Source organism: Callospermophilus lateralis, chromosome 20 (genome assembly GCF_048772815.1).
Source record: "Callospermophilus lateralis isolate mCalLat2 chromosome 20, mCalLat2.hap1, whole genome shotgun sequence".
Taxonomy (NCBI): domain Eukaryota; kingdom Metazoa; phylum Chordata; class Mammalia; order Rodentia; family Sciuridae; genus Callospermophilus; species Callospermophilus lateralis.
The window spans coordinates 19,545,413-19,557,531 of record NC_135324.1 but is presented as its reverse complement, the minus strand read 5'-3'; the positions used below and the strand labels follow the sequence as shown (position 1 = coordinate 19,557,531).

At 54.4% G+C, this 12,119-nt stretch overlaps 1 protein-coding gene across 5 annotated transcripts in view; it reads left to right on the top strand.

The window, feature by feature from the left end:
* Frmd4b (FERM domain containing 4B) overlaps positions 1–12,119 on the top strand; it is a 188,133-nt gene that overhangs the window by 62,372 nt on the left and 113,642 nt on the right. Inside the window, exon 1 of one of the 5 annotated variants that reach the window (XM_076841115.1) lies at positions 3,602–3,892. The exons of the other annotated variants lie outside the window; for them this stretch is intronic. Coding sequence (XP_076697230.1) covers positions 3,731–3,892 — 162 coding nt within the window. The 5' untranslated portion in view covers positions 3,602–3,730. Of the gene's footprint in view, positions 1–3,601; positions 3,893–12,119 lie in introns of those variants that run through there. 5 annotated transcript variants of the gene reach the window in all.

The following is a 12,119-nucleotide window of genomic DNA, read 5'->3' as shown; positions in this document are numbered from 1 at the left end:
AGGTCCCAGCCCCGGTGCCCTGGACGTCCCGGGCAGGAGGGTCCTTCATGGTGGGACTGTGCTGGGCGTCCCAGGATGTTCAGCAGCACCCGGGGCCTCTACCTACTGGACTCCAGAGACCCCTCAGTCTGAGCACCATAAATGTCTCTAGAGTGCAATGCAAAATCGCCCCTGGAGGGAGCCCCTCAGTCCCTGCGCCATCGGCACTCAGTCACGCTGGGTTCTCACGTAGGCACAGAGAGCCGCCGAAATACGACCATGGATGTCCCTCTGAGGGCAGAGGGACCCGTGCAGGCCTCTCCAGTACCCACTCCCTGGCTCTCTCCAGAGGTGGGGCAGGCAGTTCTGCCGCCCTCCCGACACCGTGCTCTCCTTCCTGCCCTGGGTAGCAGGGTCCCTGATGGAGCTCTCGGGGTAATGGCGTTCATTCTGACGTGCTCAGCAGGACTCCAGGTGTGTGAGCCGTGCCCCTGCAGAGAGCTGCAGGAAATGGCAGTGGGTTTCGGGGAACTCTGGGGCAAGAGGACACTCCATTAAAAAAAAATGGAAAACAAGACAAATTTGAAACCAGCTCGATTTAGCTTTCTTTCCACAGGGAGCTTTTAGACCATCTTCCGGAACAGCTGGCTCCGGTAGGGAAGGTCCACCTTCAAGACACTTTTGAGGAACCCGAAAGCAACAGAATTGCTCTCCTCACAAAAGTTTCCCCCAAACATTACCCTCAACAAACAGGAAGGGATAGTGAAGCAGGTGTACACAGTCAGAATCAAAATAAATAAACGGAAGAACATCTAACTCGGACTTTTCTATCTGAGCATAGAAAATTGAAAGGATTCCTGATTTGGGTGGTGATGGTGGTGGATTTCTCAGGGTGCTGATCTTTGCCAGACACTGCCGCAGGTCTGGCTGGGCACAAAATCCCGAGCCACTCACAGCTTTGTAGATTCAAACAGCAATTCTTTATTCCCGAACTCACACCGGCCCTCTACAAACACGTTCTGGCAATCCACGTTCTGGGGGAAAATCCACACTCTCCACACCACTCTGAATTCTAAATGCTCTCTGAATCCCGGGAGAACTCAACGGGAACTACAGGAGCGGGCACGCCTGAGGCAGCAGGATATGCCCTATTCTCAGCAGGGTACACCTTAAACCTGGAACTGCCCTAAACCCAAGGAGAGCCCTAAACCCGGATCCGCCCTGGTCCTTGAGCAAGGTCACCTTACATGCAGTGTCACTGCAAATGACCTGGGCAAGTCCATTTCCACGAGTCCTTCCTCTAAGCAACATGGGGTATGCTGGCAAGGAAATTGTCATACCTACTTGGCTAATGGCTCTCAGCAAGACACCTTGCAGAACACTTCATAGGAAACACTCCACCTCATCTTGCCCAAAGCTTACAGAGGTAATGGGCATCCTCCCCATTTTCTATCTGAGCACATCAAGACCTCGCTGGTTTAAGGAGTGTGTTCAAGGTGCCGGGGATCCTGAGGGGCAGGGACTGGAAATGAGGTGTGTCTCCCTTAGTTGACTTAGTGCCAAGCCACCATGTGCCACCTACATGACTCCAACTTTAGCATGAGTCAGAATCCCCCCGAGGACAGGTCTAGCTCGGATCGCTGATCTCGTCCCCATGGTGCCTGACTCTGGGGTGGCCCCAAATGCTTGTGTCCCTAGCAAGTTCCCAGGCAATGCTGGTGCTGCTGGGCCCAGGACCATGTTCGGAGAACCCCTGTTATCCCACATCCCACAACTTGAAAATTTGTGCCAGGACCGGTGTGGTAACCATGAGGGGAAATAGCTGCCTGGAACTGACCGCTGACATCAGACCTACGCACAGATCACGGCCTGCCAAGGTGTTTGTAGAGCAACCCAGAGGACAGTACCATGGGGCACAGGTAATTGATCTGCTGGAGGTGTTATTCTGGTATTCCCAAGGCTGCCTGACATTTCCGAGAACACAAACTGCATCATTAAGAAGAAAAAAAAATCACACGCGCGCGCGCACACACACGCACAAACACACGCACACACACACCACTACCACTCACTTTTACTAATAGGCCCCCTTTGAAATTCAGAAGTTTTCCATCAGCATGATGATGCTGCTTTTCTCAACTAGACTTCACTTTTTTCTTTGCGCTCAGTGTAACCTCGTATATTCAGATTCTGTGTAAACACCCCAATGTTATCTTGGAAAATACTGTCAGAATGTTAATAGGTATGCACACAGAGAAGAGGTTCACTGCAAAGAAAGATCAGCAAATCTTGGAGCAGGCCTTGTGTCCTAATAACTGATCCAACAAAAAAATGAGGTAGTTTTTTTTTTCTTTTCTACTTTGAAAGAGATGGCATTTAAAAGTGTTCTGATTACAGTTCCTTTGGAAACCACAGGCACTGTGAGGACAGATCTTGAGAACAGATTTTGTGTTCCTCGTCTGTGGACTGATTGAGTTTCGCCTGAATGAAGATCCCAACAGCACATTTGAAACCTGAAATGAAGCTGATTTGCTGCCTCCTCTGCAGCCTCCCCGTCTAGCTAGGGAGAAAGGGAGCCTGAGTTTTCTATACTCCAGCAAAAACAGGGAAGGGGAGGAACCACCAGCTAAAGCCAGGCCCCTCACTGTCCCACAGGTGGGTTAAGGAGAAGACCCCGCCCCTCCATCTGCCGCGGAGCTGTCCCTGCGAGAAATGGCATGGGATTGTGGGGGCCTGGAATTTCCAAACCTTCTGAAGGAAAACAGAGACTGGTGGTATGTGGGGTTCTTCTGGATCCCTTTTCCAAATGCCTTGGGGGATATCCATTCCTGAGGGAGAACTTTAAAAAGTGATTAATTACCTGGTGACTTTGTTTTTTTGGCTGAGTGGGAAATAAAACTACCCTTGGAGGTTGGTGATCGCCGCTGAAGCTGCCTGTGTCCAGAGGCTGAGTTTTCTGGACACGAAACCAGAATCCTCTTATGAGCAGCTGTTTTTCAGCAAGTGACCTGCGGTTGTTATTTGAAACCCCCCTGTGTCCCTGTGTCCTTCTGCCCTGCCCAGACCTGCTGCACTGCTTCTAGAGGCCCAGGGTGTGAGGGAGCCCGCCCTCCGGCTGACACGCAGGTGGGCCTCTTCCCGGAGACCCTCCCTCGGGTGGGCGCGGAGGCCGGCCCTGGAGCGGGGGCCAGCTGTTGCCGCCGTCCTCATCTCCAGGCTCCCGCAGAACCAAGGAAACACTCGGCGGTCCCCGGGGCCGAGGTCCACAGGGATGCTTCCGAGGCTCCTTTTCCCTCCTGCATCCGTGGCCTCCGCGGAGGTGTTGACGGTGTGGACGCGCGAGATGGCCGGCGGGGACCCCGCGGTGCCGGGGGCAGCTGCCCAGCCCTGCAGCGGCCGGCCCGGGGCGGGCGGGAGCGCCTGAGCTCCGTCCTGCAGCCCGGCCGTGGCCTCCTGCGGCCGCGCCCCGGGGGCGTGCCGGGGGCTGTCCAGGGCGCCGAGCCCCGGGGGCGGCCCGCCTGGCGGAGCTGAGCGCAGGCGGCTGGGCGCTGCGGGCGGGCGGGGCGCACGCGGGCGGGCGGCCGGTGCCAGCCGCGGCCGTGGGCTGGCCGGGGCCCAATCCGGGGGCCCAGTCCCGGGGCAGGCCGCCCCGAGCCGGCCGGGGCGCGCGCTGCAGACCAGCTTGACCCCGCCGCCCGCGGAGGTGGCGCCGGGACCGCGGCGGGGACCCCGCGCCCGAGCCCGGAGGAGGATGGCCTCGGTGTTCACGTGCGGCGTGGAGGACCTGCTGTTCGCCGGCAGCCGCTTCGTGTGGAACCTGACGGTGGCCACGCTGCGGAGATGGTCCTGGCAGCGGCTGCGGGCTTGCCACCAGGTGCTGCGGACGTGGTGCGGGCTGCGCGACGTGTACCAGGTGAGCCGCGCCCGGCGCACCTGTGGGACTCCCTTCTCCACTCCCAGCCGGTGGCCTGGTGGCTCGGGGTGACCGCGTCCTCCTGGCCGGGCGCGGGGGCACCGGCGAGGCCCTCCAGCCTCTGCCCACGTGGGTCACAGCGGTGGAGTGGCCTCCAGGAAGCGGCTCTGACACCCAGAGGACCCCTTCCTGCGCGTCGCAGAGGGGTGCCTGGCCGTTTTAGGATAGATGGCTTCACACTCTGTCCCAGGTCCCTTCCTGGGTCGGCCGGCCTCCTTTTGAGATTTTATTTCAGTTTTCCATCAGGCAACCCCAACTTGCAGGGCAGAGCCAGGAAAAGCTGATTCTGCGCCTTTCCGGCCTTTGGAAGGAAGGACACCAAATGGTGGACAGTTTGTGGAGGCTGGCAGGTGGGGGGTGCCGAGGGTGGCCTGGCGGGACCTGCGAGTGCTTGGCTGGGATCACTCCCAGCGTCTTCCTGGCCGGGCACGGGCCAGTGCCTCGCAGGAAAAAAATGCAGCAACTTTGTTCAACTCGGAGACCCTCCCTGCGCTCTGGACCTGCATCTTGGATGGGTTGTTTTAAACAGTGATTTGTGGATTCAAAAGTGCTTCGTGAGCTTTGGTTGTTAGGGTCTCTGAGGCTCAGAGCCCTGTGTTGTTGAATTGGGAAGGTTGTACCTGGGTTTATGGGAGGGCAACACCCCATCTTCTTTCCTGTGAGGTGGAAGGGCTCTGCTGCCCCTTCTTGGGTCCCCCCACCCTGACCCCATTCCTCATACGGCTGTGAGGAACATTTCAATTTGTGCTTTCCCTTGCTCTCTGTAACCTGTCTCTGTTGTTGTGCATTTTGAAGTGGAATCCCAAAGCCATGCTGAGAACCGGGGCACGTGGGGGTTTGAGCGTATTAGGGAACTGTGGATAGATCCCAGCTGGCCACACGTCAGGCGCTCCCCTGGCTTTCGGAGCCAGAAGTGTGTCTGTCTTTCAGGGTTTTTTTCCACTCTCTCTTGGGAGATCCCTGTTCAGTTTGGTTTAGAGGACAAGTGTCCCGCATGTAGTTTTGCTTTTTCTTTCTGATGTTGGGGGAATTTTCAAAAAGAGGACCCAAATATTGTGGTCAACCAGACAGCCTCTGTGCCTCTGTCCCAGGGGATTCAGGGGATTTATGGCTTATCTCGAATGCTGTTACTGACCAATTCAAAAATGACGGTTTCAGCAACCCCGGACCCTGTGAGTTCTTTATCAGTTTGGTCAATAATAATTTTAAGGCACAACTTCAGTTTGAAAGGTTAAGCTACCGAAATACACATTTTTCTCTTCTGTAAAATGAACACGGATGGAGTCGATATCTTCTTGTGATCAGAACATGTATTTACAATAACCAGGAGGGCTGGGGACATAGCTCAGTCGGCAGAGAGCTTGCCTTGCATGCACAAAGCCCTGGGTTCAATCCCCAGCACCAAAATAAATAAATAAACAAAATAACAAGGACTTTTGTGAGTATTAAGTCACAAGTAGAAGAAAATGAGGCTCAGGCTTAAAGTTTCCTGGGTTTTTGGAGAAATGAGATTTTAAACACTTTTGGTTTTTTTAGCCTTAGAACAATAGTTTTCTTAATGGCACAATATGCTTAAATCATTTGCAAAGAAAGACCCTTTTAAAGTTGAAATTTTTTAAATTTTCAAGGGGCTGGGGTTGTGGCTCAGGGGTAGAGCACCTGCCTAGCATGTGGGAGGCACCGGGTTCAATCCTCAGCATAAAAATAAATAAATAAGACAAAGGTATAGTGACCATATTCAACTAAAATAGAAATTTTTAATGCTTTTCAAATATTGAGCAAGAAAGTGGTGAACTGAATTGTCTAGAATGAAAAAGAAGGAACGTGATTTCTCCCCTTGGCCTCTGATCTATTCTACAGTAGGTAGGTGAGGGCCCCCAGTCTCGGCCGGTGTGTGGCCACGGCCAAGTTAATCTCACTGAGGTTCCGTCTCCTCATCTCTGAAGTCGGGGATTAGTGGAGGTGATCACAGAGCTGGGTAAGAGAATCCCCTGACGTGCAGCGCATTCAGCACACGGCTTAGATCTTAGGAAGCACGCGATGCATGTTACCTGTTCTGTCGGATGTTCCAAATCACGATGGTAGGAAACCCAACCTAGCCCACAGAGTGAAAAGAAGTGACTTCCCCCCCCGGGCGAACGTTCCGGCGGTGAGACCAAACTCAGGCCTGGTTCTGATCGGGGCACAATGCTGTCTGCAGAATTCATTCTGTCCTGGTCCACTTCACGTGTGTGGGCTTTGTCCCCAGCTGGCTTCTGCCCTGGGGACAGCAGATAGTCACAGCAGCGCCAGTCCTCAGACCTCGCACCAATATACCCAGAAAGAGAATTTCTCTCTTTATTCTTTTCTCTTATTTTCACAGGACCTCACTAAGTTGCCCGAGGCTGGCCTCCAACTTGCCATCCTCCTGCCTCAGCCTTCCAAGCAGCTGGGATTACAGGCATGGGCCGTGGTGCCTGACTAGAAAGAGAACTTCCTAAATCTCCCAACTATCAAAAGTCCTAGTTGTTACTCTGGGTGTGCATGTGGGGCCTGTGCCCAGCTCTAATGCCAGGTACTAATTGGCACAGGGTGTCAGGTTGCAATCTAGAAATTCCTTTTTTTTTTTTTTTTTTTTGAGGGGGTGCCAGAGATTGAACTCGGGGGCACTCAACCGCGGAGCCACATCCCCAGCCCTGTTTTTACATTTTATTTAGATACAGGGTCTTGCTGAGTCGATTAGGGCCTCACTACTGAGGCTGACTTGGAACCTGCGACCCTCCTGCCTCAGTCCTGAGCCACTGGGATGACAGGCGTGCGCCACCACACCCGGCACAATTTAGGGTTTCCTAATGGAAGGGATGTGGCCGAGACGGAGCAAGTCTGTGAGAGGTGGAGAACTCGGGGTGGCAATAAACTCCCTGCTTGCAGGTGTAGAGTACAGACATACGGTGCATAAACCCAGCACAGTATATCTGTGGCATTCAAACGGGGAAGGGTCACTGGAAAACAAACGGTGCGTAAGACGTGCTCCTTAAGGGGTGATACTGAAGGCCGTGGCTGGGAACAGTGGATGACCCTGGCTTAGGCTGAAAGGAACAGGCCCATTTGGGGCCCACCCAGGTCCCCTGTCCTCCAATAAGGAAGCCAGATGCCATCTGGAACTCAGCAGCCGCAATGTCCCTGCCCTGTTAGAATCTCAGATCCAGCATTCTCTGCAGGGGGTAAAAAAAGAAAGCTGCTTTTCAAGGTAAGTGCAAAGATGAGCACAGAAATAGCTTTCCTCGTATTCTGCCAGAGTAATCTGAGGGGCAGGCCTGGGGGCTCCCCGTTAGGACGCTGGTAACGCTCCCGTCCTTCTCCGGGTAGACCTCAAGGGGAATTTTCCATGGCACTGCCCAGCTCTTTGGCATGTGAACTGGAAACACCAGCAAGTTCCGTGTTTTACAGGAACTGCTTTTTTTAAAAAAAAAAAAAAAAAATCGTCTTGTTGATTTTTCAAAAGGTGTCATTTTTCTTCCCATCTGAATGGTCTTGTTGAGAGAAGTCAGGGCAAGGGAGACGCCCATGGGCAGCCGGCCATGGGGGGATGTGCACACTCGTGCACCCTGAGTGAAAGCGGATCTCCCGCCTGTTCCGTAAGAGATCTGACCCCAGCATTATTGCCCCGCCAGCGAAGCCCGGGGAGGTGACACTTCTCTGGAATTGAAGGCTTCCTCAACTTCTGGATATTGGAACTGCGAGTGCCTTCATTTGCCAACACACCATGAATAATTAAGATGCCGGCTATACGGCCTTTCTATAGTGCAGGGCTGGATGGGAAAGGGGCTCCCTTTACCAGAAACGCAGCCTGTGAGCCAAGGCCAGAGGTGGGCGTGAGAACTCCACCTCTGAGCTCAAATCTGCGAAGCGACTGGCCCGCCGCAGGCCTTCGCAGCTCACCTCCTCCTTGGGTGGGTTGCCTTCTACCAGTTAATTAGGTCCAACCAACGAGGGTCGCGGAAGTGACAGGAGAATGCTGTTGGAAAAAAAAAAAAAAAAAAAAGACCCACGGCTCTCGGTTTTCAGTAAGTGTGGCCTGTCCTAACAAAGCCCTCGGTTGATCACTTGGGCTGGGTTTTTCCTCCTTCGCCCGCACGTCCCAAAGGTAGGATTCCTTGCAAACCCTGAATGGAGTCATCGCTGCCCAAAGGAGGCAACTTGAACAGAATCTGGGGGATTTCGTGACCAGAAGAGGCTGGGCCAGCTCCCCCCACCCCCCAGGCGGGCAGCCGGCAGCCAGGGCACCGCAGACGGTGTGGGAGGCCGAGAGTCTGCAGCTCCCTGGGAGCAGACTTGACCTTGGGAAAGTTGCTTCCCCTTTCCGGGCGGCGGCCCCGTTTCCGCCTGGGTAACAGGGTAGGGCAACCGTGGCTGCAGGGTGAGGTGCTGCGGTGACAGACCCAGGAGGTAACATAGATGACACTTGGCACCCTGCTGGTGCTAGCCAGTGCTCCACAAAGGTCAGCCCTCACTGAAGTCCCCAAGGCTGAGCCCAGACCGGGCTCACCACACCAGGTACTGAAGGGAAGTGCTTTTATGAGCAAGACCACTTCCCTGGAAACCAAGTTCCCTTTTGACACGGCAGATGTTCCTGCAGAGAGTCAGTGGGGTTTCCCAAGGCCGCATGTGCAGGGTGGACCTGGGGTGCTTGGGTCTGCTCCCCTCCAGAGACCCATACCCTGTTCCAGGGCAGCCCATCTGGCCCTGGGGCTTCCCAGGAATGCTCTCGGGATCCAAGATGACCTGTGACCTTTGAACTTTCCCTCTCACCCCTCTGCTTGGGAAGGCCAGGTCCCAGAGGTCGACTGTCCCCCCAGCATGGAGTGATCCGGGGGCATCTCCAAGCATGGACCAGCGCTCGCTGCACCCTCCACAGGGAACTGGCCCACCCCCTGCTTTTGTCGATAAAGTTTTATTGGCACCCACCCGTGCCATTCCCTTGCAGGCCTGGCTGCTTTCCGGCCTGCCAGGCAGAGGGACTCAGGTACCTAGGGTTGAGTAGCTGATCCAAAACCGAACATTTTAACTCTGTCCCGTTACAGTAAATGTGGGCCAGTCCACGGAATAAGAAGAAGAAGAAGAAAAAAAAAAAAATACCATGTGGGTGGAGAAGGTTACAGGAAGAAAAAGTCCACAGTCCGTCCTAGATAAGCAGAGTTTCAAAGAATCTGGAACTTTCTCATCCAAAGCCCAGTCACTAGGAAGTCAGGAGATACACTCAAGTGCCCAGCTTGCTTTCACTCAGGCCTCCTAGCACCGGGGGATGATTGGCGTTGTGGGGTTATCCTCAGCCATAACCAGGAGCAGCAGGACTCTGGGCGGTGATAGGCGGGTTCTGTAGGAGCTGGGGAGAGACTGAACGTGGTGGACAGCGAAGAGCGTAAGTCCTCCGTCAGAGCTGGTCACATGGCCCACCCACAGGGCCAGACAGGAGGAGAGCTGGGCAGACGGGCTCCTTGGGAGCAGCCCCCAAGTGGGTGAGCAAGCAGGAAGCTGAGGAGCAGCCCCCGGGCAGGGGTGGGAAGGCATGGGACTGAGCACAGGTCAGCCAAGGTCACAGCTGGCCTCCAGGCACTCTGAGATGTCCTAAGTTGGAACAAGAGGACTGGGCTTCCCCTAGCCCCTCAACCCATCATTGGAGGTGGGGTGACCTATGGGGGACCGTGGAGGAGGCTGTCTTCCCCTAGCCCCTTGGCCCATCTTTAGAGGTGGGGTGACCTATGGGGGACCGAGGAGGAGGCTGTCTTCCCCTAGCCCCTCAGCCCATCTTTAGAGGTGGGGTGACCTATGGGGGACCGAGGAGGAGGCTGTCTTCCCCTAGCCCCTCGGCCCATCTTTAGAGGTGGGGTGACCTATGGGGGACCGTGGAGGAGGCTGTCTTCCCCTAGCCCCTCAGCCCATCTTTAGAGGTGGGGTGACCTATGGGGGACCGAGGAGGAGGCTGTCTTCCCCTAGCCCCTCAGCCCATCTTTAGAGGTGGGGTGACCTATGGGGGACCGAGGAGGAGGCTGTCTTCCCCTAGCCCCTCGGCCCATCATTAGAGGTGGGGTGACCTACAGGGGGACCGTGGAGGAGGCTGTCTTCCCCTAGCCCCTCAGCCCATCATTAGAGGTGGGGTGACCTACAGGGGGACCGTGGAGGAGGCTGTCTTCCCCTAGCCCCTCAGCCCATATTGGAGGTAGGGTGACCTACAGGGGGACCGTGGAGGAGGCTGTCTTCCCCTAGCCCCTCAGCCCATTGTGGGATGTGGCCACTCTTGAGAGGGGGTCCTTGGAGGTGGCAGCTGTCTTTAGAGAGGGCAGTGCCCAGGGGGCCTGAGCACTGTGAGCCCAGAGCTCTCCCAACAGCTGGGCACCACATCACAGCGTCTTCCACAGATGCCAACCCAGGTGCTGGGCTGAGGCCAGAACCAGGTCATGGCCAGCGGGTCGGGAGGGGCGAGTGAGAGAGCAGGAGGGAGGGTGCAGAGTTTAGCTGTTAAAGTCAGGCAGGTGACTCTGAGAGCCGTCCCCTGGCTGGGTCCTACACCCTGCTGAGGAGGTCCAGTGGCCTTGCCCTCAACCATGGGTGCGGAGTGACCCGCAGGACAGAACGTGGCTGATCCCTGAGGTTAGGGTCCAGCTCTCACTGGGGAAATTCCTCTTCCACTCTTCCTGGCCAGCAGGAGCTGAGAGGCTGGGTTCCTCTTCAAACCCCCCAGATGATACCATCTCGGTGTTTAGCCCACCGCTTGACGTAACTACGGTGTCATTTAGGGACCCTAAGCCCCTGCTCAGGGACTTTGACAAGTGTGCGAATCTTCGTTGTGCAGCTTGGAAAACGTCAGGTTAGGAATGGGCTCTGCTGCTCTTCCAAGCAGCCCTGTTTTCTTATTCCATCTTTTCTTGGTGGAGCTGAGCACAAAATAACCTCCATGCTGTTGCCCAGCTTGGGTCTGTGCGGAACGTTGTATTCTGGTGTCCCAGTTGGTTGTGGTGGAAAAGTTTGAATGACTCAAATGAGGAATAAGATCTGTGGCTCTAAATTTCACAACAGAGCCCTGCGACGGACAGCCGGGAGTGAAGGCAAAGGTTAAGTCCTGCTGGAAAAGACTCAATCAGTGTCCCCGGGAAATGACACGCCTGCTGTGGGTGTGTTCACACGTAGCCATGTGGTCACCCTTGAAGTGCACTTACATGAGAGAGGCTGGTGAAGACGCTGCGTTGAATAGGCACATTTTCTCCTAATGTTCTGACTGTTTTCAGCTTGTGAATTTTGTGTTTGGGGGAAGCTTTTTACTTAAATAGATGTCTTGCTTTTGCTCGTGTGGACCCCTGCCGTCTGACCTCGACTGGTGGTTACTGATGGCCAATTGGCTCTCTGGGCTGGGCCCTGCACCTGGCTGTGCGTGTACAGGATTAAGAATACCTTCAGGGATCCAGTAAAACATGCAAAACAATGAAAGATGAGCTCCCAGGGTTAAGGCCTTGCTAATATTTTGCCATTTTTGCTTTGGGTAGTTCCTTATAATATAAAGACATTGTGTAGAATATTGGAAACCTCCCGGGTACCTCCTCCCTCTCCCTTGAACTCATCCCACCTGGAGGTTTTCCATCCCAGGCATGTTTTATAATCACCTATTTTATGAGCACATCTGCTTTTGTCTATGAGCAATGACACCAGTTTGTGCATCTGTAAAATCGTGTGTGTGAGGGTGAGTCTGCTTCCTGATTTGGCTCTCCAGTTTTGGGGTTCATCTCTAAATTTGTTCTAACCCCCGTATTCCACTGCAAGAATAAACCAACCTCTCACCAATGGGCCTTCAGAATGTCCCAGGTTTTCAATGTCCCTAAGGACCGTAATGAAGACTCGTATGCTTGTCTCCTCGTACGTATAAGGCAAGAGTTTCTCTGTCTTAGGAATTAAGGAGAGTTGCAGGTTTTTTGACTTTATTATTATTATTAGATGTTTTGCCTTCTCTTTTCCCTGTAAGATGCTATCTCACACCCCATCCTGTTGGTTAGTGGACGTATCAGCTGATAACGCCGCTCCCCCCCACCACCAGTGCTGGAATGTGACTAGCCAAGCCACACTGAGCCTCTGCCCACCAACCTGCTTTACTAGTTAAGAGCTAAATAGTATATAAAGATCAAATCCTATCAGTTAT